Source organism: Mandrillus leucophaeus, unplaced genomic scaffold, assembly GCF_000951045.1.
Source record: "Mandrillus leucophaeus isolate KB7577 unplaced genomic scaffold, Mleu.le_1.0 Scaffold1486, whole genome shotgun sequence".
Taxonomy (NCBI): domain Eukaryota; kingdom Metazoa; phylum Chordata; class Mammalia; order Primates; family Cercopithecidae; genus Mandrillus; species Mandrillus leucophaeus.
The window spans coordinates 411,103-435,615 of record NW_012101461.1 but is presented as its reverse complement, the minus strand read 5'-3'; the positions used below and the strand labels follow the sequence as shown (position 1 = coordinate 435,615).

General features: G+C 34.4%; 1 protein-coding gene across 1 annotated transcript in view; it reads right to left on the bottom strand.

The window, feature by feature from the left end:
- Positions 1-24,513, bottom strand: part of ETNK1 (ethanolamine kinase 1) — a 63,499-nt gene that overhangs the window by 10,866 nt on the left and 28,120 nt on the right. Inside the window, exons 3-6 of the mRNA XM_011974764.1 lie at positions 20,241-20,381; positions 18,286-18,428; positions 8,118-8,201; positions 6,152-6,312 (exon numbers count right to left, since the gene is read on the bottom strand). Coding sequence (XP_011830154.1) covers positions 6,152-6,312; positions 8,118-8,201; positions 18,286-18,428; positions 20,241-20,381 — 529 coding nt within the window. The remainder of the gene's footprint in view (positions 1-6,151; positions 6,313-8,117; positions 8,202-18,285; positions 18,429-20,240; positions 20,382-24,513) is intronic.

Below are 24,513 nucleotides of genomic sequence, written 5' to 3'. Positions count from 1 at the left end.
GGTGTACCGGCAAACGCCTATAATCCCACCTACTGAGGCCAGAGAACTGCTTGAACCCAGGAAGCAGAGGTTGCAGTGAGCCCAGATTGCGCCACTGCACTCGATGCTGGGCGATAGAGACTCCATACTGGAGGGGATATGAGAACTATCAGATCCTGTATGTAAGAAAATGCAACTACTCCCACTCCCTAGGAGAATGCGAAGTCTTATCAGGCCCTATGATGGTTAATATTAGGTGTCAACTTGATTGGATTGAGGGATGCCTAGTTGGCTGGTAAAGTATTGTTTCTGGGTGTGTCTGTCAGGGTGTTGCCAGAGGAGACTGACATTTGAGTCTGTGGACTGGGAGAGGAAGACCCACCCTCAATGTGGGCTGGCATCATCCAATCGGCTGCCAGCCTGGCAAAAACAAAGCAGCAGAAGAAAGTCGGATAACTTTGCTTGCTGGGTTTTCTGGCTTCCTTCTTTTACCCCATGTTGGATGCTTCCTCCTGCTCCTCCTGCCCTTGGACATCAGAATCCAAGTTCTTTGGCATTTGGACACTTGGACTTAGGCCAGTGGTTTGCCAGGGGGCTCTTGGGCCTTTGGCCACAGACTGAAGGCAGCATGGTCAGCTTTTCTGGTTTTGAGGCTTTCAAACTTGTACTGAGCCACTACTGGCTTCTTTCTTCCTCAGCATGCAGACAGCCTATTGTGAGACTTCACCTTGTGATCATGTGAGCCAATTCTCCCTAACAAACTTCCTTTCACATATACATATATCCTATTAGCTCTGTCCCTCTGGAGAACGCTAATACAAATTCCATATGTGAGTGCTTGGGGTGAACTCCTTCTCTTTGGAATGTTACATTACACTTTCTCAGAACCCATGCGAGTAATTGACCTCAACTAGTGGACTTCAAAATGCATATAAACATAACAATTTGACACTCTGAACACTTAGTCTGTGACAGGCTGCACTCTGTCAGCTACTTCTCCAAAAGCAGAGTTCAGGCCTCTATAGGCCTTGGAGCTCTGAAGTCTCATCATGACAACACTAACACTACCTTCTTGCATCCAGGAACTTCAGGTGTCTTCAAGGATCTCTCCTATGTTGGTCAAGCCCAAGAAACTAATCGTAAAAAGGTACAGCTCAATCCTCTCCTGCTTTCATCCTAATTGGACTAGACTTTTAATAATTTGGAACTCACTCATTATATAGTTAATGTACCTCATCTATTGAGTATATTCCCTGTGAGATTTGTTCAGGTTGTTCTTCCTCTCTTTAAGCATTGTGAACCTAAGGGGAAAAAATTATCTTTGTATGGCAATAAAGTGTGTAATTCATGAAACTAGACTTTGATAATTTCCTTGTTTTCATCATATATAAAATTATCACAAAGTCAACGAGAGAACACTTTTTAAATCAATGGTAAATACTGCCAAATGCTACTGACAGATCAAGGAAGGTAAGGACTGAAAAATTTACATTGGACTGAGCGATTATGTCATGATTGGTAAGCCTTACCTGATTTTCTTTTTATAGTAGCGAGGGAAAAGGCAGATTGCAGTGTCTGAGAAATGCATGAAGGACAAGGGAGTAAGATTGAAGGTTTCCTTTTATTTCACATTGCAATCACAATTATTGATTCCTTCAAATGCTTGAGATGTGACAGGCACATACTCAAAAAACAGTGGGAGGAAATTAAGAGTTGGTAAAAGAGGAAGGTAAATGGCTAGCTAAAAAGAAGCTACAGAAAGTCTTGAAAAAGAAAAGAAGGTATGTCAAAAGAAGGTAGTAACAGAGGCCCTGATGCAAGAAAGTTGTGACATCCCAGAAGGGCAGGAAAATCACACAACAGACGATCAGCGGAATTCTGATAAAATAAGAACAGGAATCGAAACAAAAACTGTCTTGATAAATAAAGGGCTTTTCAAAATCTCCTTAAGCTGAGAAGCAACTTCAGCAAAGTCTCAGGAGAAAAAAAATCAATTTACAAAAATCACAAGCATTCCTATACACCGATAATAGACAAACAGAGAGCCAAATCCTAAGTGAACTCCCATTCACAATTGCTGCAAAGAGAATTAAATACCCAGGAATACAACATACAAGGGATGTGAAGGAGACCTCTTCAAGGAGAACTACAAACCACTGCTCAAGGAAATAAAAGAGGACACAAAGAAATGGAAAAACATTCCATGCTCATGGATAGGAAGAATCAATATCATGAAAATGGCAATATTGCCCACAGTAATTTATAGATTCAATGCTATCCCCATCAAGCTTCCATTGCATTTCTTCACAGAATTAGAGAAAACTACTTTAAATTTCAAATGAAGTCAAAAAAGACCCTGAATAGCCAAGACAATCCTAAGCAAAAAGAACAAAGCTGGAGGCATCATGCTACCTGACTTCAAACTATACCACAAGGCTACAGTAACCAAAACAGCATGGTACTGCTACCAAAACAGATACATAGATCAATGGAATGGAACAGAACCGAGGCCTCAGAAATAACACCACACATCTACAACCATCTTATCTTTGACAAACCTGAGAAAAACAAGCAATGGGGGAAAAATTCCCTATTTAATAAATGGTGTTGGGAAAACTGGCTAGCCTTATGCAGAAAACTGAAACTGGACCCCTTCCTTACACCTTATACAAAAATTAACTCAAGACGGATTAAAGATTTAAATGTAAGACCTAAAACCATAAAAACTCTAGAAGAAAACCTAGACAATACCATTCAGGACATAGGCATGGGCAAAGACTTCATGACGACAAACACCAAAAGCAATGGCAACAAAAGCCAAAATAGACAAATGGGATCTAATTAAACTAAAGAGCTTCTGCATAGCAAAAGAAACTATCATCAGAGTGAATAGGCAACCTACAGTACAGGAGAAAATTTTTGCAATCTATCCATCTGACAAAGGGCTAATATCCAGAATTTACGAAAAAATTAACCAAATTTACAAGCAAAAAACAACCCCATTAAAAAGTGGGCAAAGCATATGAACAGACACTTCTCAAAAGAAGATATTTATGCAGTCAACAAACATGAAAAAAAAGCTCATCATCACTAGTCATTAGAGAAATGCAAGTCAAAACCACAATGAGACAGATACCATCTCACCCCAGTTAGAATGGTAATCATTAAAAAGTCAGGACACAACAGATGCTGGAGAGGATGTGGAGAAACAGAAATGCTTTTACACTCTTGGTGGGAGTGTAAATTAGTTCAACCATTGTGGAAGACAGTGTGGTGATTCCTCAAGGATCCAGAACCAGAAATACCAATTGACCCAGCAATCCCATTACTGAGTATATACCCAAAGGATTATAACTCATACTACTATAAAGACATATGCACACATATGTTTACTGAGGCACTATTCACAAAAGCAAAGACTTGGAACCAACCCAAATGCCCATCAATGATAGACTGGATAAAGAAAATGTGGCACACATATACCATGGAATACTATGCAGCCATCAAAAAGGATGAGTTCATGTCTTTTGCAGGGACATGGATGAACCTGGAAACCATCATTCTCAGCAAACTAACACAGGAACAGAAAACCAAACACCACATGTTCTCACTCATAAGTGGGAGTTGAATAATGAGAACACATGGACACAGGGAGGGGAACATCACACACCAGAGCCTGCTGGGGGTAGGGGGCTGGGGGAGGAATAGCATTAGGAGAAATACCTAATGTAGATGACGGGTTGATGGGTGCAGTAAACCACCATGGCACACGTACACCTATGTAACAAACCTGCACATTCTGCAATGTACCCCAGAACTTGAAGTATAATAATAAAAAAAATTGAAAAAAAATTGAAATAAATAAAGGGCCTTTAATGTTTCTTAATGAGGAAGAACTGGGAATTGGTATCAGAATCTCAGAGTATAATACTTACTATATGCCCTTATGGAAAAACTAAGTATATGCAAATTCAAAGGATATGTTCAATTATTCAGAAATGTTATTAAAAAGATACTGAAGTTTTATGTCTCTATCAATTGTCCTTTATCTTTTTTCAATCAGACCTTCTACTGAACGCATGACATTTATTAATATATCTGTTGTACATTTCATGAAGATATTCTTTTCATTTTAAATCAGAGTAAGTTTCCTTCTAATTCCAATTTACTAATAATTTTACACCGAAATGGGTGTTATGGCTGGGCATAGGGCTCATGCTTGTAGTCCCAATACTTTGGGAGTCTGAGGCTGGAGGACTGCTTGAGGTCAGGAGTTCAAGACCAGCCTAAGCAACAGAGCAACACCTTGTCTCTCCAAAAAGTTTAAAAAATCAGCCAGACATGGTGGCGTGCACCTGTAGTCCTAGCTACTTGAAAGGCTGAGTTGGGAGGATCCCTTGTGCTCAGGAGTTTGAGGTTGCAGTGAACTATGACCATACCACTGCATTCCAGCCTGGGTGACAAATACCTTGTATCCAATAAAAAACAGGTGAGGCATGGTGGCTCATGCCTGTAATCCCAGCACTTTGGGAGGCTGAGCCGGGGAAAATCACTTAGGCCCAGGAGTTCAAGACCAGCCTACGCAATATAGAGAGACCTCATCTCCACAAAAAAACTAAAAAATTAGCCAGGTATGGTGGCCCTTGCTACTCGGAAGGCTCAAGTGGGAGGATTGCTTAAGTCCGGGAGGTTGAGGCTGCAATGACCTGTGATCACATCACTATACTCCAGGCCTGAATGATAGAACAAAGACTGTCTCAAAATAAAAATGAAAGTAAGTAAATATAAAAATAGAATCAATTTTAAAAGAAATGACTGTCAAATTTTACCAGTAAAAGAGTTATTCTGTACATCTTATTTGGCCTTCTAAATTATAAGCATTTTGAAAGAATGCATTTTTTAAAATTCTTCCAATCCACCTGACCTAGAATAACAATAAGTACTTAGTATCTGATTAACAAATCAGAAGTACAGGTATTTTTCAATGCCATGTACAGATACAGTCACAGTATCCCCCCAAAAATGTTAAATGTCATCAAAAGTTTGCAAGGAAATCCAAATCAGCTTTCTAACAGCAAGTAGTGGGACTGATGACTAAGAATTGATGAGCTATGTGTACTTTACATGGAAATTAACTAATTCAATGCATAAATGGAATATTAGGTTTATTCTGAAGCTCATTAAGTAACCTAAAGAGAAAGAAAGGCCTACATTCTCTAAGATCATGCTTAAATACAATAAATAGAAACAGCAGATATCCTAGGACCAGCTGTAGAGCATGTCATTAATTGACCCAGTAATTGTACCAAATATAGATATAAGAACAGCAGGTAAAGGAACATTTCAGGACACTCTCTTACTTCAGATGTATTCTGAGTAACTCTGGTCATATGGTACTTTTAAGACTATAAAAATGGTATACTTGTATACCACTAGGGTCTATCTGTACAGACAACATAACAAATATTTCCCGTGTCAACTGTACAAAATTATATTAAAACTGAAAAGCAGCAGCTAAAATAGCTTTGGCTTATCATCCCATTTAATAATCTAACACCTTAGTTGAAAGACCATTCTAATGTATCATACTGTTCTCAAAAGATAATTTAATGAGCTAATTTTTAAAATATAAACGCACGTAAAGAGAAGTAGGTCTTAATAATAAAGCTGTAAGACACCAATAAAGCTGGAAATAACTGCTTCTCAAATGAAGGTCAAGAAGACAAAACACTGGATAAGTCATGAAAAACATAATCCTACTGGTTCTTCCAACCTACTTTTATCACATAAGATCTAACTATAAAATATGTTGTGGGAAAGCTCCTCTCCTGTAAAATCTGACTTTGATGTAAAGAAAGGAATAGACTAAGAAATTGTTTTATGCATCAATCTTAACCCTAATAAGAATCCACTCATTAAACAAATAATTACTGAGTACCTACCATATGGCCAGGCATTGTACTAGAGGATAGGGATATAGTAGGAAATGAAACAAAATTGTCTTAAAAGCAATGCAATGGGGTAATGCATACTGTAAATGGTCATATATTTTCACTATTTTGAACAAAAATTCACAAAACTTAAAATAGGAAATTGTCTAAGATGACAAAAATTTAGAGGCATTTTAAATTACAGTAAGAACCGTTCATTAATGCTGTACATTTAAACTTACCAATGCAAACTGATTGACTTGAATGAAGAGTATTTCTACCTCCTTTTCAGTAACTTCAGTCCCAAAGCCCTTAAATTCTTTGTAGGCTTCAAGGTAAGCACGCAGCCACTGGCTCTGGAGTTCTCTATCTGGATACAGACTATAGTCTACATCACTTACACCTTTAGAAGAAAAAAAAAATACACTGAAAATTTTTAAAACATAAACTCTCCTGCATACCTTAATAATCCCTAAAACTACCATTTTTTCATAAAAAAATGAAAAGTTCCATTTTGGCTAGAATGGTACATGTTAAGTAAATAGCATTTATTAAAATCATAAACCAATCATTCTGTATTTCAGCTTAAACGCTAAGGCACATTACTGTTGATCACCAAATCAATTCTCATGGCTTCAATTTTTCCTCAAAGTATGTAGCTAGAACCAGCTGCATCACAAACCCAAAATATGCATTTTAGGAAGCAACCCAGGAAATTCTTAAGCATGCTGACATTTGGAGAACCACCTCAAAGTGTGGCTATAAAACTTTTTAAAACATGACTCATGGTAAGAATACTTTTTTTTTTCTGGAGACGGAATCTTGTTCTGTCGCCCAGGCTGGAGTGCAGTGGCGTGATTTCAGTTCACTGCAACCAAGAATACATTTTTTTTGAGACCTTATACATATAACCAGCTGATACTAAATTTCACACAACAGTATTTAGCCCAACAACATTTTCCAACTCTGATATTTTGTTTCTCTTTTCCATTCCTTGCTTTGGAAAAAAAAAAAAAAAAGTCATTACCCCAAAAATTTAATTTCATGATCTGTAGTTTGGAAAATACTAACCTAGAAGACAAAGTTCATACTATTTTCCTTAGCATCCAAGGTTCTTTATAAGTTGGTCTAAATCTACCTCACTAGTACCATAACTTTCTAGGCTCCTTCATGAATTTTATATCCCATAAAAGTAGTTTTTTGCACATCCAAATTCTACCTAATTCACAAGTTTTAGCTCACTTTTTTTGCTCACGAAATCATTAGAAGATCACTGGCGTTTTCTATTTCATATCGACAGCAATGACTGTCTATATTAGTAATATGGTAATATTTCATTATATGTACAGCTAGTTCCCTTTCCATAGATGAGATATGTAAAAATATGTACAGCTTATATGTATATGATAAGCTTGGTAGTCCAAAACAACTGGAAATGTCAAATTAAAATTTTTCCCCGGAGTATTTCCCAGTCTGGTAATCTGAAGTATATAAAAATACATAAATACATAAACTTACACAAATATAAATTCAACAATAAAAAATTTCTACTAGGTATAAACCATTCAGGGGTATGTTCTAATCTTTAGCTTTTAGAGCATTTCATATTTCTAAATAAAGAGTGATAAAATGGATTTTAAATTATTTCCATTTACATTTAAAAAACTAGTAATTTTAATTTAAGTAATTATAGATTAATAGGGGTAAAAATGACCAACTTTTCAATATTCATAGCCAAAGACAAAAAAAGGTTATTGAGTTTTTTAGTGAACCAACATTCCAAAAGCCCCAGTTTACACTGGAAACAGCAAAGGCTTTTTAAATGCTTAAAAATTAGCTTCAAATCTTAGATCTCTGTATTTTACTGTGACGTTGGTAAGTTTCTTTTTGATATGTAAACTGGGAATATTACCTTGTAGGGCTGTTGTGGAGAAAAAAATGAGGTAAGATTTATGAAGCACCTTATACTATGTCTGGTCTCAACAGAAGCCACAATCATTATCTTTCTCCTATTACTTTCTGATGGCAATTAAGGAAGAAATTTTGGTCATCTCTGCTTTCCTCCAGTGACAAACAAAAGCAAAGAAAAACGGTCAACAACATATGGGAAAATGTTGCTCCTGCTCCCAGTTTATTTACTTTAAAAAAAGAATAAAATATTCTGCAAATACCACTTCAAAGCTAAATAAGTTACTCTATTAGTTATACCTGCAAATTCATTGAAATGATTTCCAATGTCATATGCCAGGTAGTTGTATCCAGAATATTCATAATCAATGAACTGTACATCACCTATGTGAGACACAAAAACAAAGACATTAAGAAATCACATATAAGATCAGAAAATCCCTATGCTATTTGTAATTAAGTAGCTTCCAATATTTTGTCTCACTGTACGTGCTTGATTACATGCACTTCTGAGACAATACAGGGTAAGGCTGTGAATTTTATGGCAATGAGCTTTACAAAATTCAAATTATTTCTCTTGGTCAACAGCTTCTTTGTAAACACTAATGTCCACTTTTTTAAAGAAAAATGAAAAGACAGTCATTCTCCAAGTTTAAACAAAAGCAAAATACATCTTTCGCCACATGGGGGCACCAGTTACTTAAAAATTCAAGTTTAATTAGAAACAAAATTTTTATCTTCGAAAATTGCTAATAATCTGTATAATTTTAACAAAAACTTTATGATACTCCAAGAGTAAACTGACAAGCTTATCTACATATGGAAATAAAATATAAACTTTTCAAGACCTGAATTCTGTAAATCTTGCAATAATGCTATAATACTTGCTGAACAAATTAAGTAAGATCACTAACAAGAAGTTAGTTGCTATCATATGCTTACATTTTCCTGTAATACTACCTAAGGTTTCCATATCTGAGCAGCATTAAGGTGGTGGTTTTATCTTATAAAAAAGCAAAAGTATGGTTTCTGTTAACATTTATAAATGTGAGAAATTTTTACATAAGCTAAATAGATGCCTATTCTAAATTACTGCTACATATATAGGCATGTCATTATAGCTCTCCAAAGATAATCTAGTTCTTTCATACTACTACTCAGGAACTTTTAACTTTTGAGTAATATTATAAAGGATTTGCCTTAACAAAGATATAGGTCCTATATTCAAAAGAAAAAGCAAAAGAGACAGAGAGAAACCTTAAAAAAAAAAAAATCAATGTGGGTCACTGTCTTCACCAGGGATCACAAACTCAAAGGCTTACAGGGTGTGGAGTTAAAATGGATATATGAACAGAGATGGCTGTAAGAATATAGAAAATGTTTAACACCTGCATAGTTACACTGTCTTTTAATCATCAGGCTTAGGTAGGAGAACAAATTCCAGGTCTTTACACATTGTTATTTATTTCCCAAATAAAAACAGCTTTTGAATTATAGTATCTTGATATACATTTGTAAGTTTTAATTTTGGAAAGTATTTGATCATATTCAAATACAAAAAAAACCAAAATTATATGACAAAAAATGTCATGGCAAATTGTGTTTTACATAAAAGCAAATATTTTTAATATAATTGTATTTAATATATAATTCTAAACTTGTATAAATAAGTCACATCTAGAATAAAATAAGTGAGAATAATCAGTTATAACCCAGTTATAAAAATGTAATGTGTATTATAATAATAAATATAAGATTTAAAAATATTGGTGACAATAAATCACGGCAATTCAACTACCTCAAGTATTATATATTTTTTTCTCTCTGTGTTTTTTGTAGAGACGGGGGTCTTGCTATGTTGCCCAGGCTGGTATTGAACTCCTGGCCTGAAGTGATCCTCCTGTCTGTATACCTGAATTCACAGAACATTACTCCACAAGTCTTAGAGTTAACCAAATCACTTTACTAAACTGCAGAATGGGAAGTAGAAACATGTTTTAAAGTTTCTTTTCTAGGAATCATTGGGAGTAGGAGAGTGAAGAGACAACCATCATGATAAAATACTCACAGGCATGAAAGTAAAATGAAATAAAACCATGAAGAAATCTCATTTTCAAAAATAATGACCAGGGAAATTACAAATGTCATATGAAAAGGAGATACTAAGTAGTAAACTGTGATCCAAATTAAAATATGCCTACAGAGAAAAAATATATATGTAAATAATGCATGTGGGGAAGGATGAATAGAAATAAACCAAAATGTTTAAACTATTAACAGGTGATAGACAAGTGACTTTTTTCCTTTTATTTTTGTTATTTTAAAATTTATGTACAATAAGTAATAGAAATAAATTAGAGGAAAAATGTTATTTTAGAAGAGAAAAAGATGAATTCCCTATCCAAAACTATCAGTAAAAAGACTAAAACCAATGATTTCAGAGACATCTATCCACCAGACTTCAGAAACTCAGGATACAAGATTTACTAAGTTGTACAACTGATCTAACCTAACAGTTTTAATATGTAATTTTTAAAATCTGCAGCTGTTGATAGCTTTAGCTCTCTAAAACAAATTCTTGTAGAGCTCATATTAACTGTTACATGCCAATAAAAATACACAGCCCAGTCCTGAAGCTTACTTTTGCCACATAAACATAAGCTTCAATTTCAATTTTCAAAATTATATTTAGAATTTGGCAAATACAGTTAAAATGGCAGGTAAAACATGCCTGCTTGTAGAGTAAATACAATTTAATTAAAGCATAGCACATTTTAACAAAAGTTAAAATCTGTTTCACTATGAAAATTTTAGCAATGACTTTTTGTAGTAACATTAATTAATTAAAACTAGCCTTTATTTTTAAATGCTATGTTGAGTTTATAAATAATGAAATTTTAAAAATAAGAAAATGAAGCTAACAAGATACAGATGAGGCTGTTACCAGGCTCCGTGCATGTGAACAAGTGATGCGATAAACCTCCAGTCAGTGCGTTTAAGAAGCACGGGGTGCGCCGCCACATGGCAGCAACAATGGCATACCTAATCTGTAGCAGATGAAGAAAATTTGGCAAACTCACATTGTACAAGACACAAAGCTTAAAAGGAAAAAAATTAAAAAAAAAATCTGCATTAGCTATTCTTTTTCAAACTATTGCAAACAAAGTGGAACTCAACCTTAAATTTAATCTTCTGCAACAAAGTAAAATTTAAAAAGCCAACTTCCCGTAGTTAGGGTGCCAGAAAAATCAAATTACTGGAAAATGCTTTCCTAACAACAGAAAATACACTTTTTCCTTCTATAAAGTTAACTTCTGATTTCTAAAATTTCCCTTTATTTAAATGAATATCCACATCAGCAATAAAAATTAACTAGCTCATATAGCATGATCATCTTGTCAGTTCTTTAAGATATGAATTTTTAATTGGGGTTTCAAGGATGAAAAGACAATTAGAATATTCCCTAAAATTTTATGTGTATGTGCACTTTCTTAGGAGGAGATTCTCAATTTTTCAGATTCTCAAGGGACCCTTGACCTTTAAAAAGTAAAGAACTACTACTTTAAGGCCTAGGAGTGTTATTTTAATTATCTTTATATAATTATCACAACGACAAGCACATAATGGGTAAAGTATATAATTAATGGATAAAACTACAATTTGAATTTTCCAAACCTACATTTTTGTCTTTTATTACTTTATTTCTTGCATATCTTTATCAGGGTAATCAAATCTCCACACTACTGGTTAAACTGTTCAAATCTTAGTAGAAGACTGAAAACCGTCTGCCAATTTTTAAGGTACTTTATAACCAAAAAATAATAATGTATTACCTAAAGCTGTCTAATTATCACATGACATGTTCGTCTGAATTCCTTTATTTTGTTGTTGGAGAAAGGAATAAAAATGAAAAGCAAAACAGTCAATATGAAAACCTGAAAAATCTTTCCAATTCACCCTAGTTGCTCTGCAATGTTAGGCAGGTTCAAAGAGAACAATACGAAAAGCAACTATAATCCTAATGTTAGCAAAATGTTTTCTGTCTTATACAGAAAAAGGGAGTATTCTAGTCTGAAACACTTTCCCTTCAATCCTCATGCTGGTGTCCTGTAGTACTCTATACCCCTTCACCAAGGCACTCATCATTCTAAACGTAGGTATCTGTTCAGTGATTGGACTCCTCCACTACATGACACACAGCCTCCTGGAAGGGCAGTAGGGTCCCCTTCCTCTTTCATCATGCAATCCACAGAGCAATCCCTAGGACACAGGAAATATTTAAATGCTAGTGGAAAAAATGGAAGTTTTGCAGAAAATGCTGACACACAATAACACACTTGCTGGGGGAGGGGGAAAGACAAAAAAGCATGGAAAACTAAAGGAAAAATGTGGTGTTTCTGACATTTTTATTCAAGTACAAGACTGAACACAGTGGGCCAGAATGCATGAATGAAAAAACAAACAAACAAACTAGTATCTATATTAGGTCCCTCTTTCTTAATAGCTTCAGGTTTTTACAGTTCATTTAAGTTTTTTATTATCTGACTTACATTTTATTTTCTGCTAACTAGTGGTTGAGAATACAAATTAAAGCAGAGTTAAAGATTAAACTACATTTAGAAACACCACCCTAGAAAACACAGTTTACCAAACACAAAAATCAATTTGTATTTATTTAAATTTTTTAAAAGTACCAATGTAAAAACTCTTCTCAGTCATTAAAACATGAATAACATGACAACTACAAAGCTTTCTCAGGAGTAATAGTACAGTGGATAAGATTTAGAGCCAAACAAGTGACTATGGGGACTCACCCATTTTCTATTTATATTGTGTAGAACTCTTAAAACAAAACAAAACAAAACAAAACCTGATTTACTCTTTAATTCCCAGAAAAAGCTTTCCTTTTCTTCTACTCATTTCCTTAAACAGCTGTAAATCAGCTTCTTGTATTTTGCTGACAGAGAAAATAAACAGTGATTGCCATTACTGACATTTAAAGTTACATATTAGGTATTTACATGAGCTTTTAGGAAGAAATGGGAGAGAGGAGGAGAAATGAAAGTCACCAAAAGTCATGAGACCAATAAACATTCTGAGAGAGCATCAAGACATGAGATAGAAATCTCAACAGCTTTAGTAATTTCTTGATGTCAGTAGTTAAATGATTAGTTGAAATTAAAATATTAGATTTAAAGTTAGTCATAGGCAATATTACATTTGTTCTGCTTAATATAAAGTCTATTAAATCAATGATTGATTTAAAAGATGACTGATAATTCCTATAGTTCTGGAGCAAGAACCACTGCTTTTGGTTTCCTTATTATATATCAAATTCTACCATCATTATCATTAAGTATTCTTTTCTTACCTTTTTAGGATGTCATTTCACTGAAGGCAAGGAATGGGCCGCTGCTTACCAATCACCTAATTCCTGGCACTAACTTTTCAAAAATCTTGACAGCTACCATCAACTTCAGAAAGGAAGCTCACTCTTCTCCCATGTCCTGAGTCCTGTCAACTGACATGGTGAGAGTAGGTAGAAGCAAAATTTCTTCCTGTGATGCCTATCAGTTCCAATAACATTCGCATGTAAAAATGCCTACAAACTGCAGGGCGCTCATAGTATGTGTGCCTTGTGTATAAATATGACCCATATATACATATACACACATTTGTAATTCTAAATTAATATCTCAAGTTATAGTTAAGATAGAAACTGAAAGTTGCACTTAAGACAAACTGAATTGTCATGTCATATCTATCTGTTAATTTAGTCCTACCATCTAGCCTACCTCCCATCTAGCCTATAGTAACCATTTTTCATTTTTTCAGAATCAGATACACTTTGTAAAACAAACGCTATAAACATAATACAGGGTTGGCGAACCATGTACCTTCAGCCCAAATCCAATCCACCACCTATCTTTGGAAAAAGTTTTATTGGAAAACAGCTACACTCATTTAGGTATGTATTGTCTATCGCTGTGTTCATGCCTCAACACACAGCTGAAAAGTTGCAATGGAGACTATCCAGCCCACAACGCCTAAAAGTTGTACTACACAGCTCCTTACAGAAAATGTTTGCCAACCCCTATGTCAGTGTAATAGCTACAACTAAGAGCTGCTAAGTCCTTGGTCCAGTGCTATATATTTTTTATGCATAATCTAAAATCTTGTTAGCATCCATCTGAAGTAGATACTGTCTCTGAGTTACAAATAAAGCAAACTAAAGTTCTAGACTATCAATAGCACAAAAACTGCCTCAGAATCTGTTAAACACAAAATTTCTAAGCCTATCTATAAAAATTATTGTTTAATTGGTCATGGGTGGGGCCCAGAAATCCAAATTTTTTCCCAAGTACCATAGGTGATTCTGATGTAAATTGTCAAGAACAGTCTGTGTTTACATAAAGACACAGAGATAAAATGATATGTCTAATACTACTTATTTCTGTAAGTAACTGCGTAGGGATCTAAACTCAAATGTGCTTACTTCCAAAATCTATACTCTTTCTGACTTCTCTTGGTAGTAACCAAGCTTTAATTGTATCTGCTTTTAAAAGTCAGAGATTTTCTAGTACAAAATCTAAGTTACTATGGTTTAAACATATATGCAGAGACATCAAGATAATCCAGTATAAATTTAAGAAGTTTGCCTAAAATTTGTACTTCTGAGAAATTAAGGGTCTGAAACATACTGCAGACAAAGACTGAGCTTGATGATTTCAAGGCCAGTTCCTTGGCTTTCATCTTATTATGTTTTATCTATTGGTATCTCAAAGATGGGTACACAATAATGAAACCCAGAGCTCAAGTCATATGAATGACTTAAGAAGTAATAACAAATCAAACATGTTTGTGAATATGCAGCTTAATCATTTATTTTATATGGAAATTATCTTTATCTCAAAAGACTCAACATGGCATTTATACGCTATAATAAGGCAACTAGTTTAAGAAGGTAAATAACTGCAGTCTGTATCTCTAGCTTTAATTACCCTTTTCAAAATTGCTGCCATAAGTGTTAATGCTATGCTACAATCTCAAATATATAAAATTTCTTCCTGTGATGTCTATCGGTTCCAAAAACATTTGCATGTAAAAATGCCTACAAACTGCAGGGTGCTCATAGTGTGTGTGCCTTGTGTATAAATATGTTATGTATACATATACCCATATACATACACATCTTAATTCTAAATTAATCTAAATTAATCTCTCAAGTTATATTACAGAGATTAATATAAATTAATCTCAAAATTAATCTCTCAAGTTATAGTTAAGATAGAAACTAAAAGTTGCACTTTTAGTGAACTGAATCGTTATGTCATATCTATCTGTTAATTAAGTCCTATATTTACCAGTTATATGCTTGCATTTAATATGCAAACATATCTACTAGTTATATTATATGCATATTATATTATTTGCATATTAAATGCAAACATATAACTAGTTTGCATATTAAATTTACTCAATATTGACTATTTTTGTCTATTAAATTTATTAAATAATATAATTCATACCTTTTAAGGCATGGTATCTTCTACTTATAGTAAACACTCAAACATGTCATATAGTTAAATTACCTCAAAACCATCAGCTCCTAATTTCAAATGTAACACTAAAGACTAGGCTAAGTAAGCGTCTTGTCATACTCTACTTTTAGATTTTTATTTGAACATTCTAACCATATTTCTTAATGCTTATGTTTCAACTAATCACATAGAAATTACTTTTTTAAACAGATACCATGGGATCAAAACTAGCCTTCCTAGTGAACATTATAAAACCACTGGTAAGGAGATAAAAAAAACCAGAACATTTCTGTAAGTAAGACACATACATAACCACAAAGACTAAGAAAAAAACAAATGATACAAAAGAGACTTCAATAAAAAAGGCAAATTCTAAAAAATGTATCAAAACAGTTCACCTGTACAGCTGTAAAAATTTTCTGTGAAAGGAAAATTTGACACAAAAGTATGATTCAAGTAACTTGGCACAAAAACAAATGACAACCTTGCATTCTTAAGGCTGAATTGAATAAAGATTTTATGTGAAAACATGGGAACTTTTCACATAACTGATCGATAGTTTAGAGATAAGTGACCATTTAAATAAAAAAGTGAAAAAGTATTTTTTAATACCCAAGACAAAGTAATCTGATTTTTTTGGTCCCTTATTTTTTGGTTTTATAAACAAGTTTGTTCTGTGAAATGAATATGCAAAAGAAACTTATAAAAATAAAAATATGAAAGTTTAAAATTATATTCTAAAGGAAATCACAGATTCTCTTTGATCAACTTGCAGTTAAAAATAAAGCTGAGTGTCCACTTCAAATGTAAGATGAAGTCCCTCACTTGAAATTCCATTATATAAAATGTTTTATTAGGTCCTGCACTGAATTTACAAGCTCATACACTGCTTTAATGCATAACTAATGCTCTAGTCTCACAAATGGCATTGAGATTTGGTTACCAGTATATAATGTAGTGCATATATACTATGATAATTATATATAATAGACAAAAAGACATTAAAGGACACTGTCAAGTACTTAATATTTTAGGGTACGCTCGAAATTTTAAAAATGATTCCACACAAGCATTTCAAGATGACTCAAAACAAAAATGTTAGTTCAGTATGTTTTTGAAAAATAGATCTCTAATCGACATTGAAATATCAAACATAAAAAATTCTCGAATATATTTTTGGCAATATGTGCGTAAGCCTACCACTCGACAGTGTACCTTTCGTTTTCTTAAAGTGAAAGTCAGCTATATCTATCAACCTTTGTATTTGAATAGTCCCGCCTTACACTCTAAGAAGGGTCATAAACAGTAATTTAATATAATTATGACCATGCTAATGTGAATTCTTAGGCTTTAGTATATTTACAACAGCGCAATTTTGATTCAAAATCGGCTCTTTCAACTGTAATAACTACCTTCAAAAACTGGTTTTCAGGCCAGGCACAGTGGCTCACACCAGTAATCCCAGCACTTTTGGAGGCCAAGGCAGGAGGATCACTTGAGGCCACAAATTCAAAACCAGCCTGGTTAACATAGCAATATTCCATCTCTACAAAAAAAAAAATTTGAGATTAGTCAGGCATGGTAGCATGCACCTGTAGTCCCAGCTACTCAGGGGGGTGGGGCAAGAGGACTGCTTGAGCCCAGGAGTTGAAGGCTGCAGTGAGCCATGATTACACCATTGCATTCCAGGCCTGGGTAACATAGTGAGATCCCACCACTTTAAAAACAAAACAAAACAAAACAAAACAGAGAAGGCCGGGCACGGTAGCTCATGCCTGTAATCCCAGCACTTTGGGAGGCCGAGGTGGGTGGATCACCTGAGGTCAGGAGTTCAAGACCAGCCTGGCCACCATGGGGAAACTCCCTCTTCTTAAAGAAAAGAAAAAAAGAAGATACAAAAATTAGCCAAGCATGGTGATGTGCACCTGTAGTCCCAACTACTCAGGAGGCTGAGGCAGGAGAATCACTTGAACTTGGGAGGCGGAAGTTGCAGTGAGTCAAGATTATGCCATTGCACTCCAGCCTGGGTGACAAGAGCGACACCCCGTCTCAAAAAAGAAAAAAAAAAGTAAAAAAACTAGTTTCCTATAAAATGAAAACACAGTTTCAAAAACATTTTTTGTTAGTAAGAATCCTTCAACCAAAATTTCATTTTTAAATTTCAATTTAGCGTTGAAGGGCATCTATCATTTAGCAACCAAACCTCAAACCACTTTAGCCAGTAATATAATACAACCGAGTGGTTCTTAAATATGAAAACAGAAAGAAATTGAATACAGTGTACAAATATGAACACAAAAACATTTCACCAAAAAGTATCAGGCTACCTCAAAAAATGTTGAAATTATTTACCAAGATTTCTTGATTACTTTAGTAGACATAAATTTGAGAAACTACAAATAATATCTCCTCCATCTGTAGCTCTCTCCTTAGCGTCAAAATAACTAACAAATCAACATAATAAATAGACAATGAGAAACCTGGAGACACATTTGTTTTTAATACTGTTGTCCTTCCCAACACTGTGAGAAAATTTTTCTATTTATAAAGCAGTTCAATGTCACTTTGTTGATTTTCCACATCCCCCGTTACAGGCAGGTACATGTTCAATTCATGAACAACCAAATAAGTTTTGCAATTAAATTTATAAACAAAATCATTTCATCATTTTATACTTAAAAATCCCACAGAAATCACAATCTGTTTCTAACCAATTCTAAAAAACATATTTTATACAAATATTAAAAGAATATATATCCTAAATTATCACAGTTACCATAACTTGATAACCTAAAAGAAAATCTTTAAAGGTTTCATGCATGATCTTACTCCTTGCATTTGAATTTATTTTATTGATATAGAGATGAAATGACCATTAAGAACATAAAATAAATCAATTTTACTTACTGCTAAGGTCAAATACCTACCTTGTTTCTCATTGTAGATTATATTCTTACACAATAGGTCATTATGGCAAAGCACAACAGGTGAGCCCAGGTTGGAAAGAATCTCCTTCATCCAAGTCATCTCTTCCTGAAGAATCTGAGAGCTTGGGATATCACTTAGGAACCTTTTAGTTTTAAAAGAAGAGTTATATCTGGTGTGACTTTTTTTTCAAGTTTGATTATGTCAAAAGTTAGAATAAAGAAAATCTATATAGTAAGTTTAGACATGAATAAAAGAAACTGAGCAGCAATTAAAATGTAGGACAAAAGTTAAAAAAAAATCACTAAAAACTTGTGTTTCTAAGTGATATATATAGGTAATAGTTAACAATTACTAAGTACTATTCTAAGTAATTTACATTTATGTCAATTTTATAGATGACAAAACAAAGACACAAAGCATTTAATAAACAGAAGTTTAAGAATGTTATTTAAAGTTACAAAGACTATTTTAAAAATTAAAAATACGTATTTCAAGGTTGAAAGGGTAAATGCAATATAAATCTAAATTCTCAGAAAAGTCAAAAGATCACTGTCTATAAAAGTTGATAAAAAATAAAGTTATCCTTATATAATCCAGTTATGTTAAAAACAGAACTATTACAGAAATCGCCACAGAGTAGTGAGACTGTGAAGGGTGGGAGGCAGCATGGTGAGCTGGACTAGAAATTGTGGCTTTTTGTCCTGTCCTCATCTATACTGATTATTATCTACACTTGTATTAATTTAATTAAAAAATCAAAGGAAACAAAATTGGCTGCTACCACTCATTCCTCAATAGCACCAATCAGGCTTACAAAACAGCTATACTCCTTCCCTCCTTCCCTTAATACTTGATGACGTCTTGATTCTTTCTCCAAAGTCTCTCGAATTACTCCTTGCTTCTCCATTAACAGTACAAATACAGATTCTTTTTACATTACTTAATTTGCCTGTTCAGGTGGTTTCTACCTATATTTTCCCCACTACTGTATTCTTCTCTACATACAACTTCCACAAGTAGTCCTCATATGCTCTTTTCAAAATGGTATGACTAGCCAAAAATGCAGTGCTTTTTTTTTTTTTTTAAAGGTAGTGTTGAATGAAAATTGTGGGATTCAAAGGATTATAAAACTTATAATCATGAACAAACAAAATGGAAATACAAAATGTATTTAATATTTTAATTGTGTTTTATGTTCTAGCTGTATTATTTTCTACTGGGGTAAGGGTTTTCTTCCTATTATTTACCATAGTACACCTCCAGCTTTTCCAAAGAATCATTAACCTTAAGGATTTCAAATAAACCTTGGAGAGCCTAGGAAAGAAATACAACTCTAATAACCTTCTTTGAATAACAATAGTAATTTTTAAAACAGCAGCTACCTCAACACTTACGTGATGACCAGGCACTGTTATAAAGACCTTTACATATACTATCTCGATCTTCACAAAACCTCTCTAGGGTTAATACACTACTACTGTAATTTCCATTTTATAGATAAGAAAACAGTTAGGTAAGTTCCCTAATGGAGTGAGTTACACAACAGAAATGTTAACCAGTAGGACTGAGATTTAATCTGTTTGGCTCCAGGCTCTTGTGCTCTTATTCTATATAATACTAGACTTGCCTCTCAATTCTGCAGTATCTTAAAAAGTCAAGAAAAATCTTGCTTCACCATTACCACCTACCTTTTTATTTTTAAATGGTGTTCCCCTACTTCCACCTCTGCCCCTTGCTGTTGTAGGGCATATTTTTTGGAAGGGGACACTGAGCGGGATAGAGAGGCAGTTTTTTCTGTAGTGCCATCTGACAGCCAAAGAATCAATGCTTATTTTACTTCAATGCAAAGAAAGAAAACCTGATTTTATACAATGAAACTTTACAATTACCTTTGAAACCCTATCATAGAGCAAAGCAACATAAAACATAATTTCAAATATAAAAATAATTTTACCTTTTATTAATGTCTTCATCTGCAAATCCTGTGGGAATGAGAGAGAAATACTTTCCCATCTTTAGCCAAAGATTAGATTTGGGGATCCAGCCATTGTGTGCATGGATAGCATGGATTTTAGCAAGCTGACGAGCTATTAGCCTGTTTAAAACAAAACCGCATAAAAAGAAAAACTTAAGTATCAAAAAGGTCAAGTCTACTGACAAAGATTCTTGATGAAACTTTAGTCAGTCTTCTGAATCTTCTTGTAGACCTACATGTGCTCCCTGTTGTAAAAACCAGTTTTAGCAAGAATCCTACTGAGTCCGTTTAGCGAGAGTATCCCCACCCTTGATATCTGATCAGGTTCCTTATCCTTCACCATTCCCCAAATTAATTACTCTGGCCATCTTCAGCAAGAACCATTAGGTTGTTTTACCCAGAAACCCTGTACTCTGATGTTACTCTTAATCTTCCACCCACCAACCCCTACCCTGCTCCTTGGATATACATTCCCACTTGCTCATGCTGCATTTGGAGTTGGGCCCAGTCTCTCTTCTCCAATTCCAAAATCCCACTGCTGTGGTCCCTATACCTGTATCTCAATGATTCTGAAGAAAGTCAGCCTTATCATGCTTTAGCAAGTATCGCTGAATAATTTTTTCTTTAACAGTTATGGTGCTGTGACTCAGAATCAGATTCATCACTGGACCCAGGACCCTATGTTTGCACATTTGAATTCACTTCTGACTGACTGATGGGGATCCATTGGTGAGTCAGATTCCTGAACCACTGAATATCCATTGAAGCTGGCAAGAACTTTGATACTTAAGATTTTGAGTGTACTCTCTGAAACTAGATTAGAGTCCCAGGCTTCCTTTGAAAGGTACCTCCTAGGCTGGAGGTCCTTCTTTCTGTCTCTCTTTGAGGCCTCTCTGTTCTCTCCATTGGATCTTGCTTCTCCCATGTGAACTTCTCTGTCCCCTGAAATCCCTCTTTTCGAACCTCGGCTCTACCAGCTCTGTCTACCTAGTTCTTGTTAGCATGATTTTCCTAAGGAACTTCAAAACAAATTAATTACACAGAAACTAATGAAATTCTGATTTAACTGGCCTGGTGTGCAGCCAGGACACTGAGATATTTAAAACCTTCCCGAGTCATTTTAATATGTAAAAACATTTGAAAACCACTTAAGGCCCACAGAGAATCTAGCATTATATCAATCCTTAAATAACACGTTTATTATTACATTTCTATATTATTGTGAATATTCTTGTTTTTGTTTCATTCCTAGTAACTAAAGAGCCCTGATTTTCCTTTGGAGAAACTTCTGTCCCTCTTACTTTTAGTTCACGTCATTACTACAGAACTGATTTCAACCCTAACTGCATCCCATGTGCATCACTCACTTCAATAGTGAGTGAACATATGACCCTGACTTGCTCAGAGCATTCTATCATTCAGGCTGGTTCAGCACATATTACCCAAACCAAGCCAGAGACTTGATCTCACTTTTGTTGAAGCTATTAGAAAATTAGGAAAAATTTCCCCCTGGGTTGGTTAAACTGGTCAGAGAAACCAACTGATATTATTATGGAGAATCCTAAGGAAAGTTTGCAAGGAAAAAAAAAAGGTAAAAGAATAAACAGAATAAAGTGATATTCCTAATGACATTGTTACAGTCCCTGGATTTACCCCATGTTTGAACTCAGTATTCGCAATTACAAGTACCAATAAATTCCTTCTCCTTTATGTCACTGTAAATCGTCAAATTATCATCCTCAGCAACAGTATTAGTCTCATCTTTAATCTAATACATTGTTAAAATATTAAAATCCATAACCTTTTTATATATGTGTACTTTGGTTCATAACTCTCAAACAAATGAGTAAATAAACATTTACTTTTATAAACTAAATCATTTTGAATGACCCTCCCTAAGACCATAAACTCATGTCCACAAGAATACAGAAAACAAATTATTTTTATGTCAGTCGCATATATACACAGAAAGCTAAGCCCAAATGAACTGTGGTACTTAAGCACCAGGCAACTTGATGAAAAGGCCAGGTGGTGATAAAATCAAAACAAAGGAAAGTGCAAATGCATGCATGTACATGCATGCACACACAGACACACACACACACTTTAAGCCAGTTAAAACTGGTTTTAAAACTTCAGAGAAGAGGGGGAAACAAAAAGCTTGAAGAAAGATACAATCTGTGTTACATGAAACACAAGGGGCGATCTGTGCCAACAGAATATTATGTCTTAGAAATATTTACTAAACAAATGAAACAGATGATTTAGGAGGGGGTCACACGTATTTAACTCTAACAAACTTTATTTGCTGTGATTTTTTAAAATAAATGAATAATAATATCATTTCTAACAGTTTTACCCCAGGGTTTATATGAGACCCTGATTTGGGGTCTCTTACAAAACGTAATTTCCCTTTTTGCAAAGGGGACACACGTGCTGGAACGGACAGAACTCCATGACTTCCTCATCTGCTCCATGCTGGATTCAGAGCAGGTGGGAAGAGAGGCAAATGTCTGGGAGAGCAGAAGGCCCGTGTCACTGGAGGGCTCGGCACAGTAGTTCTGCTTTCAGTGAATAAGCAAAACTCAGGGAAGTAGTCATCCAAGTGCTGCAGTTATTTGGAAATGTTTTCCCAGCAGTCCCTTTAGAACTAAGCTGTTTCTGCTCTTCTGATCTGAAACGATCAGTGTAAGCTTACTGAGATCAGGAGACAAGGAGGCCCCGCATATCACACGGATAAAGTCAGACAACTATAATACTTTTGCTGCCTCAAGTTGTTTTTTAAATAAAGTATTTTGAAGTTCATGAGAATCATGCTGCAGTATGGTCATTCCAGAGCAAATATACATTTCAAGATTAATCTAAAGCAGTTTTAAAATTACTTGAATTTTCTGTGTACTAAAAAAATGTAATGTTAGAAGTTGTCCAGTTACTTAGCTGTTAGTAACTGAAATGTCAGGGGGATTAAAATCTATTTTGAATTTTTAATAATCTCATGTACTAATAATTGTAACAAAAAGGTTTTCTTACACAAAAACCAAATGAGCATCCACTTAAAATACTGCCTATTCTTCGATAATAAAGCCACATCACCTTCTTCTCATACTCCAGAATTCAAGCCAATATCTACAGGTCTCAAAATTACTGGTCTTTTTTATCTTTTATATAACACAATTAACATGTAAAGTGTCTTAGTCCTTTCAGGCTGCTTTAACAAAAATGCCATAAACAAGGTAGCTTATAAATGACATAAATTTCTTTCTCACAGTTCTGTTCCTCACAGATGGCACCTTCTTGCTGCGTTTTCGCATGGTAGAAGGGTCAAGCAAATTTCTTTGGGCCTCTCTTATAAGGGCATTAATGCCATTCATGAGAGCTCCACCCCCATGACTAATACTGCCAAAGGGACACATCTCTTAATACTATTTCATTGGAATCAGGTCTGAACAAAAGGTTTTTGAGGGGATACAAATATTCAGATCATAGCAGAAAGGAAGGCAGTTGATTTACAATACAAATCTTCTCATGGAAATAAGTATACTTCGATTGTAACCGTGGCAGCCACCTATATATAGTTAAAAACTAGGCTTTCTGAAGAGATTTTTAAAAATTATGACCTAATCACAAGTTCCATACTCATCTAAAATTTTTAATAAATAAGGACTGAACAAAGCATGAAAATTTTAAAGAATGATTTTTAAGAAAATTAACAGTTTTTACTAAAAATCGAATTCAGCAAAGCTGCAGAACAGAAAATCAACACAGAAAAATCAGTTGCACTTCTACACCATTAACAATGAACAATCCAGAAAAGAAATTAAGAAAACAATTCCATTTACGATAGTATTAAAAAGAAATAAACACTCAGGAATAACCGTAATTGAGGAGGTGAAAGACTTGTAAATTGAAAATAATAAAACACTGCTGAAAAAAATTAAATACACAAATAAACAGAAAGACACCCCATGTTCATGGATTGGAAAACAATATTGTTAATATTTCAATACCACCAAAAGTGATCCACAGATTCAGCGCAATCTCTATCAAAATCCCAAAGGCAATTTTTGCAGAAACAGAAAAATCTATCCTAAAATTCATGGACTCTCAAGGGACCTGAGAGTCCATGACACTGAAAAAGAGTAAAGTTGGAAGTCTTACACTTCCTGATTTCAACTTATTACACAAAGCTACTGTAATCAAAACAGTATGATGCTGTCACAAAGAAAAACATATAGATAAATGGAATAGAGCA